Source organism: Symphodus melops (assembly GCF_947650265.1).
Source record: "Symphodus melops genome assembly, chromosome: 6".
Lineage (NCBI taxonomy): Eukaryota > Metazoa > Chordata > Actinopteri > Labriformes > Labridae > Symphodus > Symphodus melops.
In genome coordinates, this window is record NC_136696.1 from 15,046,144 (window position 1) to 15,064,473 (window position 18,330).

General features: G+C 39.3%; 3 protein-coding genes across 3 annotated transcripts; 2 read left to right on the forward strand and 1 right to left on the reverse strand.

The window, feature by feature from the left end:
- The first annotated feature begins 1,772 nt into the window (after positions 1-1,772).
- LOC306825156 (transmembrane protein 53-A) lies at positions 1,773-6,250 on the forward strand. Its single transcript, XM_079345721.1, has 4 exons — positions 1,773-2,073; positions 2,892-3,183; positions 4,239-4,485; positions 4,620-6,250. The coding sequence occupies exons 2-4, from the start codon at positions 2,947-2,949 to the stop codon at positions 4,979-4,981; spliced, it is 846 nt and encodes a 281-aa protein (XP_079201847.1). The 5' UTR covers positions 1,773-2,073; positions 2,892-2,946; the 3' UTR covers positions 4,982-6,250.
- A 111-nt stretch (positions 6,251-6,361) lies between these two features.
- rbm28 (RNA binding motif protein 28) lies at positions 6,362-15,547 on the forward strand. The gene is made up of 20 exons (XM_079346347.1): positions 6,362-6,766; positions 6,895-7,047; positions 7,118-7,224; positions 7,361-7,436; positions 7,957-8,049; positions 8,213-8,284; positions 8,446-8,548; positions 8,648-8,904; positions 9,029-9,095; positions 9,233-9,342; positions 9,423-9,496; positions 9,603-9,738; positions 11,195-11,259; positions 11,392-11,550; positions 11,756-11,905; positions 12,083-12,157; positions 12,275-12,383; positions 12,557-12,692; positions 14,398-14,512; positions 15,084-15,547. Exons 1-20 carry the CDS (start codon positions 6,649-6,651, stop codon positions 15,219-15,221), a joined length of 2,313 nt encoding a protein of 770 aa, XP_079202473.1. The 5' UTR covers positions 6,362-6,648; the 3' UTR covers positions 15,222-15,547.
- A 753-nt stretch (positions 15,548-16,300) lies between these two features.
- lepa (leptin a) lies at positions 16,301-17,463 on the reverse strand. The gene is made up of 2 exons (XM_079345726.1): positions 16,839-17,463; positions 16,301-16,730 (listed from the first exon to the last, which is right to left on the reverse strand). The coding sequence occupies exons 1-2, from the start codon at positions 17,043-17,045 to the stop codon at positions 16,395-16,397; spliced, it is 543 nt and encodes a 180-aa protein (XP_079201852.1). The 5' UTR covers positions 17,046-17,463; the 3' UTR covers positions 16,301-16,394.
- Positions 17,464-18,330: the final 867 nt, after the last annotated feature.

Consider the following 18,330-nt stretch of genomic DNA (forward strand, 5'->3'; position numbering starts at 1 on the left):
AGGGATTAAAGGGGTAACAAACATCCATGGTCAAAAACACAAGTTTACAACGTACTTCGTAAAAAAACGAGAACAACGCAAACTAAACCAAACACAAAAGAAAATCAACAACAGCAAGAATATTGCAAATAATAACTGCAATGGCAAAATAATTAGTTAATAAAAGACAAAAAAAAGGAAAGAAACAGAAACCATACCGCAGCAAGATACCCAACAGATATAACCCGAACATTATAAGATGTCATATTGCTGCAATAGTCATCTAGATATTATCTATAAATATTTGTATCTGCAACATTGTGGTTACACAACCAGATTTTTACATTATTTATTCTGTATCTATTTAGTATTTAAAATTAAAGTTCCTGTAACGGGCTTTTTTAGTTGGTTATGAAATGGATGGGAAGAGGTATTTATGCCAAAGCAATAGACCTGACAAAAGCAAATGTGACCTTCAACAAAATTATTGATTATTTCTATAGGCTATTTTTAATTCCTGTAACCTCTGCCACCAGGTCAGTGTGAGTGAGTGTTACTTTCGACTGTTTGAAGGAAACAGGGGGACATTTTTCATTAGGGACAAAAATATTTGATCTGTATAGTGTCAGTGTTTCTTATTTATGAAAGAGAAAAAGAGTTTGCAACTTGACCCACAGTTTATAAATTTGAACACATGGATTTGCTCTGTGGCCACATTTTCCTAGCTGTCCGCATGGATTTATATAATGTGTGCAAAGTTTTGCAAATTGTGGGCACTACTATGCACATGGACGCTGAAATATTAGAAATATGTGGTCAAGGATCATAAAACATGCACATGGATCTGTAAACTGTAAAAACTGGATTTGAAAACAGTTTATTTTCTTCTGACCTTGAGGTGCTCCTTACTTTAATAAAACCTTTTGTCGACAAGCCACACATGTACAGTACCTCATCCACATGTCTGGAGACAGTATGGAGCTATTACGCATTACAAGGATGAGACTGTTAATTTTTCCTTAAATTGTCCTTCCTTGAGTTGTCCTTCAGGGCTGAAGCTTTGCGTAAAGGGGTAATTTGTCATGTGTGGTGCTTAACTTATGAGAACACATGAATATTATCAAAGCAGTAACTGAACGCATTGTTTCTGAACGTGTGACATCAATGGTCAACACTTGTATCTCCCTGTGTTCACCCTCTGTCTGCGCGCTGCCCTTAAAACTGTATACTGGTGAAAAAGAATTTCCCCTCGGGGACAATAAAATAAAAAGTCTAAAGTCTAAAGTCTTCTGCGGATGTGACTGGATGACACACTAAACAAAATCTCTATGTCTTGTGTTTTTGTACTTTTACTTGCTACCTTTTTTGTTTACAATAACCTGCTTAAGTGGGCTACATTTTAAAACCAGATATTTTTTAAATGTACGCTAAAATTGACATTACTTTAAAGTAATTTTATTTTAATTGACTTTTACCTTTATTCGAGTAACTTCCAAGTTACTTTTACTCCAGTATGTTTTTCAAGAAGCCTAATTTCTCCAACACTGATTAAACAAGTTTTGGCTGCACAAATGAAGAATTCTGTTAAATGCATAGAGTGAAGAGAAGTAGACTTTTTATTCACTCCCCTGTTAAACATATGTTGCAAATTATTCCACTACTGTGTTTACAGGACTAGCTCACATACTGGGTTACAAAGTCTGTTTACCCGTGAGATAAAAAAGTCTCCTTGCTCTCCCTTATTATCACCGCCTTTAGGTCAGGGTTATGCTCAGGTTATAATCTGTTTGCGTGGCAAATCACATGGAGGTCCAAAGGAGGGCAGTAGTTCTCCTGAGATGCCCCTGACAGTCAACTGAGGTTAACACACTCCTCCAAAGAAGAAGGAGACGAATAAACTGGGAAACAAAAAAGCAGACAGTGTCAAGTATACACAACTGACAGTGTTTGCCAACTTTGCGACTCTCACTAAATCTGGCGACTTTTTACGGAAAAAGCTACAAGCCACAAATTTTGATTTTGATTTTTTTTTTAAAGTACCAACTTCTGTCACTGTCAGATGAGTCGTCCTTCGTTTGCTAACGTTACTGACTGGTAAGTCACTCAGACATTAGAGTGTAAAACAGTAAAGTTAATGTCGAGCGCCTTAAAAACAAGTTAAATAAGAAGATGAGAAATAAACTCTGTGTTAAATTAGCTATCCATGACGCTACTGATGTCCTTGTAGTAAGCGTACTGTCGCCACGAAGGGTTGAACCTCTCTGTTTAAAGGTAGCATTAATGAAGCTGTTATCATAACCTTACTCTCTGTTTCTGTTGGCTTATATTTGAAGTCAAGATGAGAGTTATAACTTTGATATACGATCACCTGTGTGCTAACTTGTTTATAAACAATCAAGCTAACGTAATGTTGACATGTTTTTTGGACGCTTTCAGTTAGTTTAGGTAAATTTAAAGGGACACTTCAGCCCTCTGAACATGAATCTGTGGTGAAATGAGGTCATGTGTGTATAAGAAATGTGACGTAGTTTTTGCATTTCGTACGTTCTTGGTGGAAAAAAACCAGATGGCTCACGTGGATTAAAGACAACAACTCCCAGAATGCACAGCACCGAAGATCTTATGTTGCATTCACGTGGTTTTGGATATATCGAAAAAAAACGACTTTCTTTTTGCTCAAATCTATTTTTACAGTAACTCTTCACTGATCTTTATCGTAGCATCCAAGTTTTTTTTGCTGATGTTACATCTCTAAAGTCTGAAGTCTTGATCACACTAAAGTCGTGTTGTTTTGTGTTTATTGTGTTTTTCGTAAGAAAACGTTTTGTTATGTTGCCAGACAATTTTTGGAATAAAAGTGTTTTACTCCAATATTTTTTTTCTGACTCTAAACTTTCCTTGTTTTTCTGCAGACACTCCCATCACCCCTTTAATCCACTGGAAAGTCTGACAGCAGCAAACACCACTATGTTGGGAAAGATAGCACTGAGCAGAGGCATCACCGCCCATCGACTCAGTAAGAATGCCACGTTGTACATGAAGGAGTTGACTCCTCCAGTGTCAGGATGTAAGATCCAAGCCTCTGAAGAACATAAACCTCTTATGGTGATGTTTCCATGGTTGGGATCTCGCCCCCAAGCTGTGGCCAAGTACTGTGAAATCTACTTTAACACCGGCTGTGATGTACTTGTAGTAGAGAGTGAGGTAAGGTCAACGTGAATCATTGATAACGCTAAAAAAAAAAAAAAAAAAACACATTGAAGTTTATGTTGCACATTATATTTTGTATCACAGCCATGTATTGACTTTAAGAGGTTAAGTGGACTGCATTGCAAATGAGGGAAACCTCAATATCTTCTAAGGAATAAACAGATTTCAAATCAAACATTAGAGAGTGTGCTGTTATAATGTTAGTCTGAAGTAGATATCCCCTACAATAGTGTAACATCAAGAGTGGCTTGAAGATAGATGGGAGAAACAAGGTCTCTTATTTTCCCTTGTGGAACAGTCAGTTGACATGATTACAATATGTTGATATCGCTATGAAAGCATCATAGTGTTGAGTCTGTTCTTGCGTCAGTTTCATGGATGACATCACATGCCACCATAGCAACCGCTCCTGGTGGGATATAAACAACTATGGCGACGATGTGAGAGAACTCTGTCAGTACATAATACGGGCTGAGTGAGACCACCTGGCAAACGTTCAACATCTTGACATCACAGTATTTTTTTTCACAGTTTATATGACCAGGGTCACACCACCGATTATTCACAAACAGAACCGGGCCCTCACCTTTTAACTGAAAAGACTCACTCCCAGTATGCTTTCAATTTCCCTCGGGATCTGTCTATCTCAAGTATTATGGGACTTCTGAGACAACTGATAATACTAGTGCACTTGAGGATAACGTGTTGCTGTTTTTTTACTTTTTGATCAGTTCACTGAGCAGATGAAGATTTCTTACCTCAATATTCAAATGGCATTTTGTTTCTCCATTATTGTTTTCATCCCAAATTGAATTTATTGCAACACGCTGTGACGTATGTATGATGAAGCAGTAAGGGCAATGTACGAGGCTCAATGGGTCCCAATTCTATGTAGATGGCATGTAAAGCATTCACTTTGTATGGACAGCTACAGTTCTTGCTGTAGCTTAAGATCTTGATGTTTCTTTCCTGATTTCATTCTCTGCTCAATCAACATCTTTGTTCAAAGTTCATCATGTGATCAGAAGTTTCTGCTTGTTTTACACCAGGTGAAAGAGTTCCTTTGGCCCCGCTTGGGTCTGGACCACGGAAAGAGGTTGTTGGATTTGCTCCACACTGAACGATTTGTTTCCCGCCCACTGCTTGTCCATGCCTTCTCTATCGGTGGATACACATTTACTCAGCTGCTGGTAAACGTGTCCCGGGACACAGCGAAATATCAGGCACTCACAAAGAGGATCAAAGGGCAAATTTACGACAGCTTGGTGGTGGGCTCTGTCGAGAGAATGGCTACAGGTCAGTTTAATTTTTCATGTAATTAACAATACTGTTTTCCTCATATCAATAGCACATTTACGTTTCAATGATACAGGTATAATTGGAAGTGAATATCTGTGCCTACTAAGTGTATTTTTATCTCCTTACCACAGGTCTGGGCAAAACTTTGTTTCCTAGTTTGGAGATGCTGGTAAAACGAGTAAGCTTGTTTTACTTTGCCATGTTCAAACACCAAACCATTGATTACTTTAATGCTTCGATTGAAGTGTTTTGGGATACACCTGTCACCGCTCCTGCACTGTTTTTCTATTGCGAGAATGATGCATTGAGCGACTCACAAGTTTTGGAGGAAATGATAGACCACCTGCGAAAACGTGGCATGGACATCACAGCAAAGAAATGGGAGGATTCAACACATGCCGGTCACCTAAAGAGGCACAAAAATGAGTATCTGATCACTCTCAACATGTTTCTGAACTCGCTCCACTTTGGACCACTGAAGGCCAAATTGTGAGGCGATATCTTTGAAGCCAATCGCATATAAACTGAAGATTATTTTTGTTCTGTGTTTTATCTCAGTTGTTTTCAAGCATGTGTTGTATTACTGTAGAAGCACATATCAACTCTGGGATAATGTTTACTTGAATATTACAGTAATTGAATTTAAGTACTTGAATTTCCCTCGGGATCAATAAAGTCTCTCTCTCCCTCCCTCCCTCCCTCCCTCCCTCCCTCCCTCCCTCTCTCTCTCTCTCTCTCTCTCTCTCTCTCTCTCTCTCTCTCTCTCTCTCTCTCTCTCTCTCTCTCTCTCTCTCTCTCTCTCTCTCTCTCTCTCTCTCTCTCTCTCTCTCTCTGACTGTACCACAGTGACTGTGTTTAGTCAAAACAGACTTGACTGAAAATCTGTACTTTCCTTTTTGAGAAAAAAACAAACAAACCCACAGGTCTTCTTAGCACTGTAAAAGAAGTCGTCTGAGGGTCTCATTCCACATTAGTGTTGGATTAGTAGCAGATTGATTAATACTGAGGTCCACAATGATCAGCTAAAACTGCCTCATGGTGTGTAATTTTATTTTTGAACATTGCTTACTGTAACATGGCAAGTTTGAAAACTTTTGGTTAATACAATTTACAAGGTGGATAATCTTCTTCAAAGTTTCAACTTTTGTCTTTTCAAGAGAAAGTTACACTTGCCTCTTTGTTACTCTGTCAGACGACAACGTCATGATTGTTTAATGAAGGTTTAGGCACAGTGCCTTAATTCTAGTCTCATTCTTTAAGCATGCAGCATTTTTTCAGCTGCAAATCAAAATGTGCAAGTTTACATTTCTTTAATAATCATTGACTAATCTAATTAACTTTATTGTTAATGAATATTTTTCATAAATAGCCAATTTCTTCAGAATTCCTGAATTTGAGAGAGTATAATATAAACCCTTCTACCTTGTTCTGTTGTTTGCTGTTCAGTGTGTTTAATATGCCAATAGAGATTGTGTGTGCTACTTGATACCTGGAATTTCTCACTGAGGCTTTACCTCCCTCCCTTTCCCCATTGAAATATTCCTGAATGGGAAAAAAAAACAAATGTAGGTCTAAGTCACTTAATGCCTTATCAAACAATGTAGCAGACTAACTCCTATTTGTTTACCTACCATGCTTTTGAAACCAAACTTAAACAATACATATATGTTATATGCATGTTGTGAAATAGCTACATACAATGTCTTGTAAGATATCATACAGCAGTGTGTGTTGTTTGGAAATAAATGTAAAGGAATATTTATTTCGGTGTAATTTTCTTTTTTTTTTTTTTTTATCAAATGATTTCTTCAAATAGCGATATAATTCTTATCAACTGCATCCATAAATAATAAAACGAGTGCACTGTTGCCTCCAAGCCAGACGGAGGCACGCGCGCACGGCTTTGTGAGAGTAAACAGGAAATCCTGTCTGACGCCATTTCCTGTTTAGGATTGAAGATGGCGGCTCACATACGTAAACATGCGTACTGATCCACGAAACAGAGGAGTTACAAATTAAAACGTGTGGCATGTTTTCTTCTTACGGTGTCGTATGGTAGTTTGTAGTTTCTTTACTACCTCAGTATTCACATTGTGGAGTTGATTTTGGTGGCCGAGTAGATAAATTAAAGAGTGAACTTTAGCTCGCTCGGCAGCAGCCATGCCTGCTCAGACGATCTTCGTCAAGTCTTTGCCAGCTTCAGCCTCAAATGAACGCCTCGAGGAAATCTTCTCAGAAATAGGTCCCGTAAAGCAATGCTTCGTGGTCCGAGAGAAAGGTAATGCATCGACTTTGGTTTATTAAAGTGCACAGTTTTAACTAACTTAACGAGACAAATTGCATGCGATATAATATAGTTGATGTTTGATCTTCATTGACTTTTAGTCTGTAAACATTTATCTTCAGGGACGGAAAAATGTCGTGGATTTGGTTTTGTCACATATTCTATGGAGGAGGATGCTCAGCGAGCTATGAAAGAAATCAAAGATTACGACGGACAGAGGCTGTCTCTGTCAGTAGCCAAAAAGAAAATCAGTGATAAAGCAAAGAGGAAAGCAGGTGAGTATCATCAGCATCTGGGACATCTCACCCTGTTTGCTTGATAACTGTGCTCATGCATTTCTCTTAGCAACCCAAGAACAACCTGCACCACCTAAGGACACTGAGCAGAAACTAAAAGGTTTTAGGAAGAACAGTCTGAAGTCCAGACTCATCATAAGGAACCTGAGTTTCAAGGTACAGTATGTGACTTTGTTTTGAAATGCAACTACAGAAAATAAAATATTCACCCCGTATTTTTATCTTATTTACGTCTCTGCTGTATGTAACTTACTTATTATTTACTCAATGCGTCTCTTTTTTTTTTATTCAGTGCTCAGAAGATGACCTGAAGCAAGTTTTTTCGAAGTTCGGAACAGTTCTTGAGTCCAAAATTCCCCTCAAGCCTGGTAAAAAAAAAAAGTTTTGAATTTCTACATGAAGCTTAAAAACTAAACATGAAGGGGTATTGTTTGTGTCACTCTTGAGTTAATTAAAGGCCGAGTCAGTGGCATTGTTCATTGCAGCTTGTAAAGACAACATTCAAACAGGGAACCATCAGAAGCACACACCCACTGCAGGACTTTTTCCGACGTTTCACTGATTGTTCCTATACTGCAAGCGACCGAACGCTAGCCCAAGCTAACCACCTTTGTTTGTCTTAAAATGACCCGTGTACTGTCATCGGCTGGGGGGAAACACACACCTGCTCCCCAGCTTGAAACGTGCCATGTCAACCATAACAAATAAAAATACAGACAGATTCTCTTTGGCCGACACATACTGTGTGTATGTTAGCCTGTAGGTGATGTTAGTTTGAGCTGCATTCCTTCCATACTAGTTCATCTTTAATTTCTGTCGGAAAAAAGCCACCGACTCGATCTTAAACACTTTTATGTTGTTGATGTTTTTGTTATCTTTCTTGAACAGATGGGAAGATGCGAGGTTTTGCGTTTGTCCTTTTTAAAAATGTGTCCGAGGCTTCAAAAGCGCTTAATGCATTAAACCTCAAGGAGATCAAAGGTTAGTTAAACACTCATGTTACAGAAACACTCTATTTACACTTCAACACCTAAAGACTTTATTTAACGATCAGTGTATGTTCAGGAAAGCTGATTTGTCAAATTAATCAGGTTATGAATTGTGTAACATTACTCTGATTTCAGCTGTATGCTTTCATTCACAGGCAGACAAGTAGCAGTCGACTGGGCTGTTCCCAAGGACAAGTTTATTGCCACTCAGCAAACCTCAGCCACAGGTACGTTTCCCCATCTTGCATTAGGAGAAGTGAAGGGCTGCTTGTTGTTCAGTATCCACGGTGATCTACACATGATGTCTCTTAATAGTTATCAGAAAACACCAGTGTTTGAAAATAGACATATCAATCATTTTATTGATTTCTTTTTAATGACCAAGTAGAAAACAAGAATACTGAAGAGACAACCACAAACCAGTCAGACGTGAAGAGCGACTCCGAGGAAGACGAGGGAGAGACGATACAAGCAGCACCTGGCAAGAAAAAGTGATAACCTTAAATATGTTTTTGAATATGTTAACATGCCGCTTGGTGCGAAAGCTACATTTTCGGTTCATTTTTAAATTCATTTATATCCCCCCCCAGAGCCGCTTCTAAAGCAACTGTTCAGAAGGAGGAAGAATCCCAATCAGAAGATGAAGATGATAGTGAGAGCCAGGACAGTGATGATGAGGAAGAGGAGCAGGAGGAGGATGTATCCCAGGAGGAAGAAGAAGAAAATAGTGATGAAGATGAGGAGGAGGAGGAGGATGATGACGATAAGAGTGACCTTGATTCAAGTGATGATCAAGAAGACAGCCAGGATGAAGACGACGACGATGATGATGATGATGAACCAAAAGGTCAGTCAGGGACACGTTTCCTTCAATGTCTGTGCATGTAATGTGAAAATTAAAAATATTGGTTGCAAACCTGTTTCTAAGTTACTTTTCTATTTAAAAAAAAAAATAAAAAAATGTCATGTAGCCAAAAAGAAAACCCCAAGAAAACCTCTACCGTCCGATGTGCAAGAAGGCAGGACCATTTTCATCAGGTTGGCAAAATATTCAAAATTCTAAAGCCTACTGTGATTTGTCCCTATACCCTTCTTATTCTTTCTCTGTCAGTACATTGTCCTTTTTAAAATTATGATCTTTCCACATATGTTCACATTCTTCCTGTTGGATTCAGGAATCTGTCTTTTGACACAGAGGAGGAGGGTCTTGAGGAAGTCCTCCTTCGCTACGGAGAGCTCAACTACATAAAGATTGTTGTCCACCCGGACACAGAGCACTCAAAAGGTCTGTTGGCGTAACAAAGTGTTACTACTTCCCTTTGTGTTCAGCAAAGTCAGTCAATAATCTTTTCCTTTTTACTCCAGGTTGTGCATTTGCTCAATTTAAGACTAAAGAAGCTGCAGACAAATGCATGGCTGCAGCACAGGAAGAGGCAGAGGTAATTCATAAAAACCTTATGTGCGCTTGCAGACTGACATTGTCTCCGGCCTTGTTTTTGCACATTACGTTTTTGTCACTTATTAACATCGGCTTGTTTCTCGCAGAATGGTGGCATCCGCTTGGATGGCCGAAAGCTGTTTGTTGTGGCAGCAGTGAGCAGAGAAGATGCAGCCAAGCTGAAAGTGAACAAAGTGAAAGTAGAATCGGGGACCAGAAACCTGTACCTGGCCAGAGAGGGATGTGAGTAAAACTTTTACACGCTCTATTGTCTTCTTCCTGAATGACTCTCTGTCCCACACAATGTCGTAGTACCGGAGTTCAACTCAGATTCCAAGTCAGGCCATGAGTCCTGATTTCCAGGACTCATGGCCTGACTTGGAATCGTGCAATGATAACTCATTCAACTACTTGAGCATTAATGTGTTGATGGAAGAATATGCAACTTTTTGGTCCAGTAGATGTCGCCCTTGAGCACCAGCATGCAACCAAAACAATTTGAGCTGGATTGTTGTTAGCAGACGAATGGTATCGCTTTTTCATTTGCGCTTCACACAGCATGTACATTTACACCAAAGAAATATGTTCTAAAAACGCTTACGTGACATTCAAATAAGCAGTGAGTACAGTATGTTATTCTTCTTTTATCTCACTTAAAAAAACTTTTATATACAAGGGGACGAGTCGGCCAGCCGTCCGTGTAAACGCAGTGTAGGCTCAGACAATGTCCCAGACAGCGTGGCTCGGGTGTCACGCTCATTTTAAACAGTCTAAAAGTCTATCTATTTATGTGTCAAGTGTCGCACATTCAGTCTTAAAATTAAAACTCAGCACTGCGCCTATCTGAGAATGTGTTGATCAACAGTGTGACAGGGCGTCAGTGAGGAAGTGTTGACACTCACTGAAAGGCAGCCTTGACTAATGCCTGAAAAACACTGAAACGTTTTAAGAGGAGACGAGCGTGGTGGTTAAGCTAAATGTGGCTAGCTGTTAGCTAAACATTTTGGTCCAACTCATTTCCATATCAGTTGGTTTGTGGTTTGTTTTTACAGTAAACTAAAAACCCTTGTGTTGTTGCCACAAATCCACAAGTTGGTCCTGAATTTATAACATTCATCTAATTCTATGCTCTGCGTTCGCTGTTGTCACCGTGGTAATTTATGTTGTGCTTCCTGCTGAAGTTCGCTTGCTTCCCTATTGGCTATTGTTCCATTCAGCGTGACAATCCACAGAGTCCTTACTCGGCCGTGTTTTTCACACAGCAGGATTTGTGATCGTAAACATTGAACACGTTTTAACATTTACGATTTCATATCGGGTGCAGCTCTGATCGTCTTCTGAGCAGATCAGGGAGGTTGAAGTCACTCTTAAGAAACCTCACAGAATCTGTCAAGAAAATCTTTAGATCCAATAGATAGTGAGGCCTTTGCGCACTTTGGTCGGGGGGGGGGGGGGTCTGGCCTGAATTCGACCCGATTATCTTGTGCATGTACCCCGCTTAAGCAGACGCCGGTCATGGGGGTCTGATCAGTGCGTCACTTCAGCAGTGTCTGTTAAAGTTTACAGGCGAGTGACACACAGATTCTATGAGATCCCCATGAATGTAAAGAAACAGGTTTTAGTAGTAAAACTACTTAACTTTATTGTTTCTCAGTCTTGTTGACGCTGAGTGCTAATTTCTTCTGATTGCAACATCCAGTGATCCGCGCTGGCACCAAGGCTGCAGAGGGCGTACCAGAAGCAGACATGATTAAAAGAACCAGGGTGAGTATGGTGTTCCAAAACAACTTTAGACATCTGTATTAAGAGATGGACTTTTTTTTTTTTTTTTTTTGCAAAAGAATGATCTATTTGACCATCCCTTCTAATGCGTTTGTTTTTTCCTCTTACTCGTAGTTTGAAGAAATAAAGAGGGCAAAGCTTCAGGGGATCAATGTATTTGTGTCAAAGACTCGTCTGTGTGTCCACAACCTGCCTAAGTCAGTAGATGTTAAAAAACTTCGAGCGCTCTGCCTCCAAGCTGTAAAAAACGTCAAAGGAGTCCGCATCACAGAGGTAAGAAACATCATGACATGTTATTCCATACGTCACTGTCATTAAAGTACTCATCATTCATGAACAACTCATGGTAGGCTGTCAAAGCAAACATTGTGTCGTCGTGACCAGTAGGGGGTGTTGTTGCCTTTCTTAACCAGATGTGTGTGTGTGTGTGTGTGTGTTGTTTTTTTTTTAAGTGTAACCCTTCTGTTTGCACTTGTAGTGTCGGGTGATGTATGACAGGAAGCCAGAGAAGGGTCAAGTGGTGGGACAATCGTTGGGTTATGGCTTCGTTCAGTTCCAGGAGCACGAACACGCTCTCAGCACACTTCGTTACCTCAACAACAACCCCGACATCTTCGGCCCAAACAAGGTACATTTTTCACGTGGCAGTAAAAGAGCGCTATAATCAGTTTCTGTTCAACTGTATTCTTTAAAACTTTACAATCTGACACTAAACATCACTGGATGAAAAAGTTTTTATATTTCATGTCTAAAGGTTTAAAAATGTTGTTGGTTGTCTGAAGCTGTGTTTCATGTCCCCCGGCAGAGACCGATTGTGGAGTTTTCCCTGGAAGACTCAAGGAAACTCAAAATAAAAGAGCAGCGACAACAAAAGAACAAGGTGAGTTTATGTCAAACTGTTGTAGGTATCGTGTAAACCTGAAGATGAAGAGACCGTTTTTCTAAATTTACTGATACCATGTGTTGACTTTTTTTTTTTTTTTTTTTTTTCCCCAAGGAGTTTTTTAAAAAGCAGCATTTTCAAGGGGGAGCCAAACCTCAGCCCAACACATCTAAAGGTGAAAATCAAGCTCACTCCTCATCAGAGCACACTGAAAGGCAGAAAGGTGTGGATATAACATTTTTGCATTTATTTTCTCATGGTTTTTCCAGCTGAAAGAACGTATTAAGATGGTGTAGCTGTGTGGCGGGAAAAAAAGGTCAAAACATTAGGTTGCATTTTTTTTCACCTTTTTAAAAAAAAAAAATATATTGTCTCTCCTTTATCTGTGTTCATCAGCTCCTCTTCAGCATCCGAGAAAAGACAAATATTCCGGCTTCCAGACCCAACCTGAAGTTGAGCATGTAAATTTGGAAAACGGAAAAAAACGAAAGAAGGTCCTACATTTTCCTTCCCACCATGGACCCAAGATCAGGTACAGTTTTTATGTCATCCTGTTAACATTGTATTGTTTACCACCTAAGCCCACAGAGAAGGCTGTGTGTCCCGAAATACAGCCTCAAAAAACAAACAAACAATCAACTGTATTTAAACACGGCTGGGTTGTTTGTCTTTTAATGGTGCTGTCGGACGGAACCAATCAACAACAGCAGTGTTTAGCTCCACCTTTTTACAGTCGGATCACTATACTGGTACCCCAACAGAAGTGTTGTAGGACGATACGGGTCTGTAATTTGGGGGTCTTTCCCGCCTTTAATCTGTGGAAACGCCACAAATGCTGCAACAACACGATCCAAACTGAACCCTTTGATGGAAATGTTTTAGTTCTAAAACTGATGAATTTGAAGCGGTTTTCCCTGTAATCCTGTGTCTATGATTTGCAATACATGATTATTCAGACCATTCATTCTGAAAAAAAGCTTTGGTCTCAAGTGGGGCAAAGTTTCGGAAATTTACCAGAAACTTTCCACCCCTTTACAACCATACTGGGTTCCCCATGAGAATAAATTTGGAAATATTCTAAATCGGAAACTTTCCATGAATGTTATGGAAATTTATGGGAATTAACTGGAAACTGTCGGTAATTTAATTGAATTGAATCATATCCAAGCATGAATATAAATATTTTGTTCGATACAAAGTGTTTGGCGGCAGTAGCTCAGCCCGTAGGGACTTGCTTTGGGAACTGGAGGGTCGCCGGTTCATGTCCCGATGCTGACGCAAAAATATGGAATTTGGTCTGGTAGCTGTAGAGATCTCAGACTACTCCTTGAGGAACTGCCAAGGTGCCCCCTGAGCAAGGCACCAAACACCCTCCAGCTCAGGGGGGCGCTTCCAGTGTGGGCTGCCGTCGGACTCTGTCATGTCTCCATGAATGCATGTCCGCAGGTCCTGCTTGTGCACATGTGTGATTCAGGCCTGTGTGTGTCAGAATCATATCTCAAAAAATAACAGAGTGCAAACCACAATTTCCCCCTCAGGGATTAATAAAGTATATAAATTAATGAAATAAAATAATACAATTAAAAAAGATTTCAACATATTTACAAAATATTTTAAAATATTTTACCCCATAATATCATGAAAACTTACTTCACTGTATGTAGTACATGGGCTAAAATGTGTGTCTTCAATAGTCCAGGGTTCTAAAGGAGGGCATAGTGCATGTCGGGGGTGTGAACTCAATAACTCTGCAGACAGCAGAGCACTCTGTGCATGTGATTGAGGAATAGCATATTCAAGTGTACTTGTATGAAATCTTGTTTTCATCAAGATCATGCGAAAATCCTTTTTCCCCAACTATATTTAAGTTCTCTGTTATTGGTCAACCTTCAATTTGTAAATTCCCAGTTCTTTCACATTAATTCCCCAAAATGACCTTTAATTCCCAGTGAAAGTTTCCGACTTTAAGAACTCTGGTTTCATACCAACCTATCTCACGTGCGACCTTGACCATGGTGATTTAAAAAAAAGGTTCAAGGTATAAGATACTGTAAAAAGAACAAATCACACAATACTTTGCAGTAGCAAAAGGCAAACTCTACATCTGTCTCAATCTCGTCACACACACATTGGATACTCAAAGTCTTAAAGAAAAGTCTGATGCTTTTAATTAAATGATGTAATAACATATGACAGGAGCTTAAGCAGCATATTTTGACGTGTCTTGTCTATTGCAGAATGCGTGACAAAGGTAAACAAAAGGCTCCACCATCCAACAAAACAAGGCCTGGATTCAGCAGGAAAGAGAGTCAAAAACATCAAATGGAAAAGCCAACACAGTCCAGAAACCAGGTAAAGTGTGTGTGTGTGTGTGTGTGTTTGTTTGTAACCTAACCTTTGGTAACGCTCTAAGAATACACTACGACAGAGAGCTGCTGCAGATAGATAACTTTCACTCTTTGGCACCACCAAGCAAATTTACTGTCATTTTCTTGTACCATCATCGAACCATTTCTAATGGGTACAAAAGGTTTACAGTAAGACAGAAGGTCTGCTGCACACAAGTATGTTTCAGGAAATGAGACAATCTAGACTAAAGGTGGTTTTAGTCTTGGATATAACAAGGTTCAGGTTGACCTACCGAGCAAAAGTTTAACATACTGTACACTCACACATTGAAGTCACCTTAATACTCTGCCACTTACATGTATGATTAAATTCAGGAGAATAACCATTCTCTAGAGAGAGAACCTTCATAATCACAAATGCTACAAGAAATACCAATGTAAAAAAAAAAAAAACAACACTCATCAAGTCTCAGTCTTTGAAACGATAGCGTTTATGTTTGGTCAGTGTTGGCCTGTTACACTTCATGCTTACACTGCTTCTTATCTGGATTTTTTGTTTGTTTTTTTTATAAAAGGTTAAACAAGCAAAGAAGCAATTTAAGAGGAGGGACGGGGACCGCTTTGACAGCCTGGTTGAGCAGTACAAGAAGAAACTGATGGGTAACAGTTACAAGATCACCAGCATGAAAAGAAACAAGTGGTTTAATAGTTAATATTGTTTGTGTGTGTTAGAGAGAGAGAGAGAGAGAGAGAGAGAGAAAACGAAAGTAAGGTTACCATGAAAGAGAAGGCCCTCTGTGTCTATCTTTACGTTTCAAATGAAGTGCAGCTGTCCTGTGTGTCATTATGAACGGGACATTTTGCCCGTTAGATACATTTTCACAGGCACCTAACCTCTTTCATCCTGTGCTCCTCTTCTCTGTAATCAATTCTCATGTTTCTTTTTTTCCTACTACAAGAAGTAGATTGATCTAAGTGTAATTATATTTTGTGCGTACTAATTATGAAAATATATTAAAACCTCTTTTTTTGTTTTTAATTTTAAGTATATGTCACCCTTTTGTATTAAATCCATTTGTGTTGGATTCACAAACGTGTTATGCAGTCACGGCAGTTTTCACTTTTGGTAATGCGGGTTTTTAACAGGAGTTAATGATAAGCTCTGGATAAACAACTCCCACTCATGGACCCATAAGAGACACGTTTACTAAGACATGACCATCTTCGAATGACATTGTTTTCACCTGCAAGAGTTTTTTTTTTTACACAACACTGACACACTGATATATAACTCAAAACTCAGTTATATCAAATGTTTATTCATATCGTAAAAAAAAAACTGCAACTGTACAAAAATATAAAAAACAAATATCCACAAACAAACGTAAAAGTTTTGGAAGAGCAGATGATATTGACCTGCAATGAAAGTCACCTTCACCCTTCCTATCCTTAAAAGTTGTCCTACAAGCCCTTTTGTTATTTTTGACTAGTTTTCAGGAATTTCCAGTGATGACATTACAGCTTTATGGGAAGTTTTCTTTGGCCGATTCAACCTTTAAATACATAATTTTCACAAAACAGCCGTTTGCTTGAACAGGGAGAACTGTGGTTTACAGAGTCTTAAACTTTGATCTTTTTACAGACAATGATTTGTTTGAGAACAATACTTAATGCAGTGGAAATCCAATGTCAATTTAAAAAAAAATACATATTTCTCCAAAATAATTTAAAAATAGAAATATATGTATATATAAATAAATGCATTTTTAAGCATAAATTTCTCTCGAAAATATTTTACATGGTAAGTCGGACATCACAGATGTAAACTTCATATATAGGCCAAAAATTAAGTCGACAACTCACGAGTATTGCTCGTAAGGCCAGTCTCAGCAAGTCTCGAGATGATCCAGATTTTTCAGCAACAGTTTGAGGAACTCCTTCACTCTCATCAGAGCCTCCATGCTCACGGTGTGAATGAATTCTTTCCGACTCTGCAGCTCTTGTAGCGGCCCCGACATTGAGGGCTTTGGCCGCTGCTCGCTGCAGTGTCCCTGCCTCCACTGATCGAGGTAACCTGCCAGCGAAGAGATTTCCACTTTAACCTGGGAGACTCCGTTAAAGGTGTCGGAGATCACGCTGTTATATCCCTCCAAGATGTTCACTATGGAAGCAGGTCCATCCAGTTCATCGGCAGGCGGACTGAGTGTCAGGCCAACAGGGACCTGCAAGAAGAGAGGGAGCAAAATTTGATTTAAAAAAAAAAAAAAAAAACCCACCAACTTTTGAAGAGAACACTTGTGAGTCTGTCATTATAAGTATCACATTTTTACCTCAAAGTCTTTGTTCAGCCTAATCACCAGCTGTTCAGCCATCCATTTAACTTTTGATTTCATCTTCACCACTTCGTCTGACACAGGAGCAGCCGTGCCCTCACTCAGAAGTTGCAGTAGAGATAACACAATTGCTAGATTGTACTGCATATTTGTAATAGATGTGAAGAGTTCTGTCTGGTATTCCTGGAAGAAGAAAATGGACATTACAAGTTGTTCTTATAAAGATCACAGTCATCCATCCTTCAAGCTGTTTCATTATTGTGTCATCTCATTTGGAGATCAGGCATGAGTTCATTTCTGCATATCATCATTTTGTACACATAGTGTGCTACTTTCCAACAGGGTGTTTGATGTTTGTTTCCGGCAGCAAATATTTGTGATAGAGACACCTGTAAAACTATGACTGTGTCCCAGGTACAAAGATCACTGACTTTTGGCTCATGATCCAAACATTTGTTACGTGCTCTATGACTAAAAGGAACTACATAATAAAAAAATCTCAGCTGTTTAACAATTGATACTCAACAGGACATGCTATTAATGATGTCTTTTATACATAAATCCAAGATTCAAAAATCCAGAAGAGCTGTTAATGACCAGATGCTCCAATAAAAAATAAATAATAAAACAGCCAAAGTGTGACTTTGATCCCAGAAAGTAAACTAAACATGTGAAAGTGAAATAAAGACACTTAGTGAGATGGAGAGATAAGTTGACCTTACCGTTGCTGCCGTCTCTGTGTGTGCCACTCTTAGGCTCCATCAGGGTATCTTATAGTGGAGGACTGTTGACTCATCTCTTACTCACCTCACTCCGACCCCCCGTTCCCCCCTCATCCACCCCCTCACTTACCTCTCCCCACCCCACACCCCTCAGGCCCCTGGTGGTGCTGCAGTAGACGTGATGGGATGCAAGATAAATATGAAGTGCATTTTTTTTCTTTTCGTAATTTCATGCAACATATATGACTCACAGGACAAGAACTTACACGAGTTGTATAGCCGAAATAAGGATGTGTAGTACAATTTTTGTTCTTTAATGTAACTTGGGAAAAGGAACTCTCAGGGGAGCTACCAAATTATTTCACTGGAGGGTAAGTGTTCGCTCAGAGGTATTGTAGATGATAGATTGATTAGATTTTTTTTTTATATATAAAGTATCTGTCTGACATAATGTAGATTTTTCAGGTATCAAATGTTTCATATTTCTCTGTCAATTTCAATACTGATAAACCAGAATTTACAGATAACAATTACATCCATAATCTGTACCACTCATCCCATTTGAGTTGCAGCCAATCCAAGCTGTCATTGGGCTGGAGGTGAGGTGTTACCCCAGATACAGGTTGCCAGTAACTCAAGACTAATATAAAGAGAAACAGATGTAATGTCTTTGGACTGTGAGCGGAAGCTGGAATACTCCCGAGAGTAGTCCTGCATGCACAGGGAAGAGCACGCATACTCCAAACAGAAATGTCCTTGTGTGGCCA

Excerpts from the sequence above, each read along its gene's own strand:
- LOC306825156 (XM_079345721.1), top strand. The coding sequence starts at position 2,947 with ATGTTGGGAAAGATAGCACTGAGCAGAGGCATCACCGCCCATCGACTC. Across the intron at positions 3,184-4,238 it reads TACTTGTAGTAGAGAGTGAG|GTGAAAGAGTTCCTTTGGCC; the intron begins GTAAGGTCAACG and ends GTTTTACACCAG. Across the intron at positions 4,486-4,619 it reads TGTCGAGAGAATGGCTACAG|GTCTGGGCAAAACTTTGTTT; the intron begins GTCAGTTTAATT and ends TCCTTACCACAG.
- rbm28 (XM_079346347.1), top strand. The coding sequence starts at position 6,649 with ATGCCTGCTCAGACGATCTTCGTCAAGTCTTTGCCAGCTTCAGCCTCA. Across the intron at positions 7,048-7,117 it reads TAAAGCAAAGAGGAAAGCAG|CAACCCAAGAACAACCTGCA; the intron begins GTGAGTATCATC and ends CATTTCTCTTAG. Across the intron at positions 11,551-11,755 it reads AAGGAGTCCGCATCACAGAG|TGTCGGGTGATGTATGACAG; the intron begins GTAAGAAACATC and ends TTGCACTTGTAG.
- lepa (XM_079345726.1), bottom strand. The coding sequence starts at position 17,045 with ATGTCCATTTTCTTCTTCCAGGAATACCAGACAGAACTCTTCACATCT. Across the intron at positions 16,731-16,838 it reads GGCTGAACAAAGACTTTGAG|GTCCCTGTTGGCCTGACACT; the intron begins GTAAAAATGTGA and ends CTCTTCTTGCAG.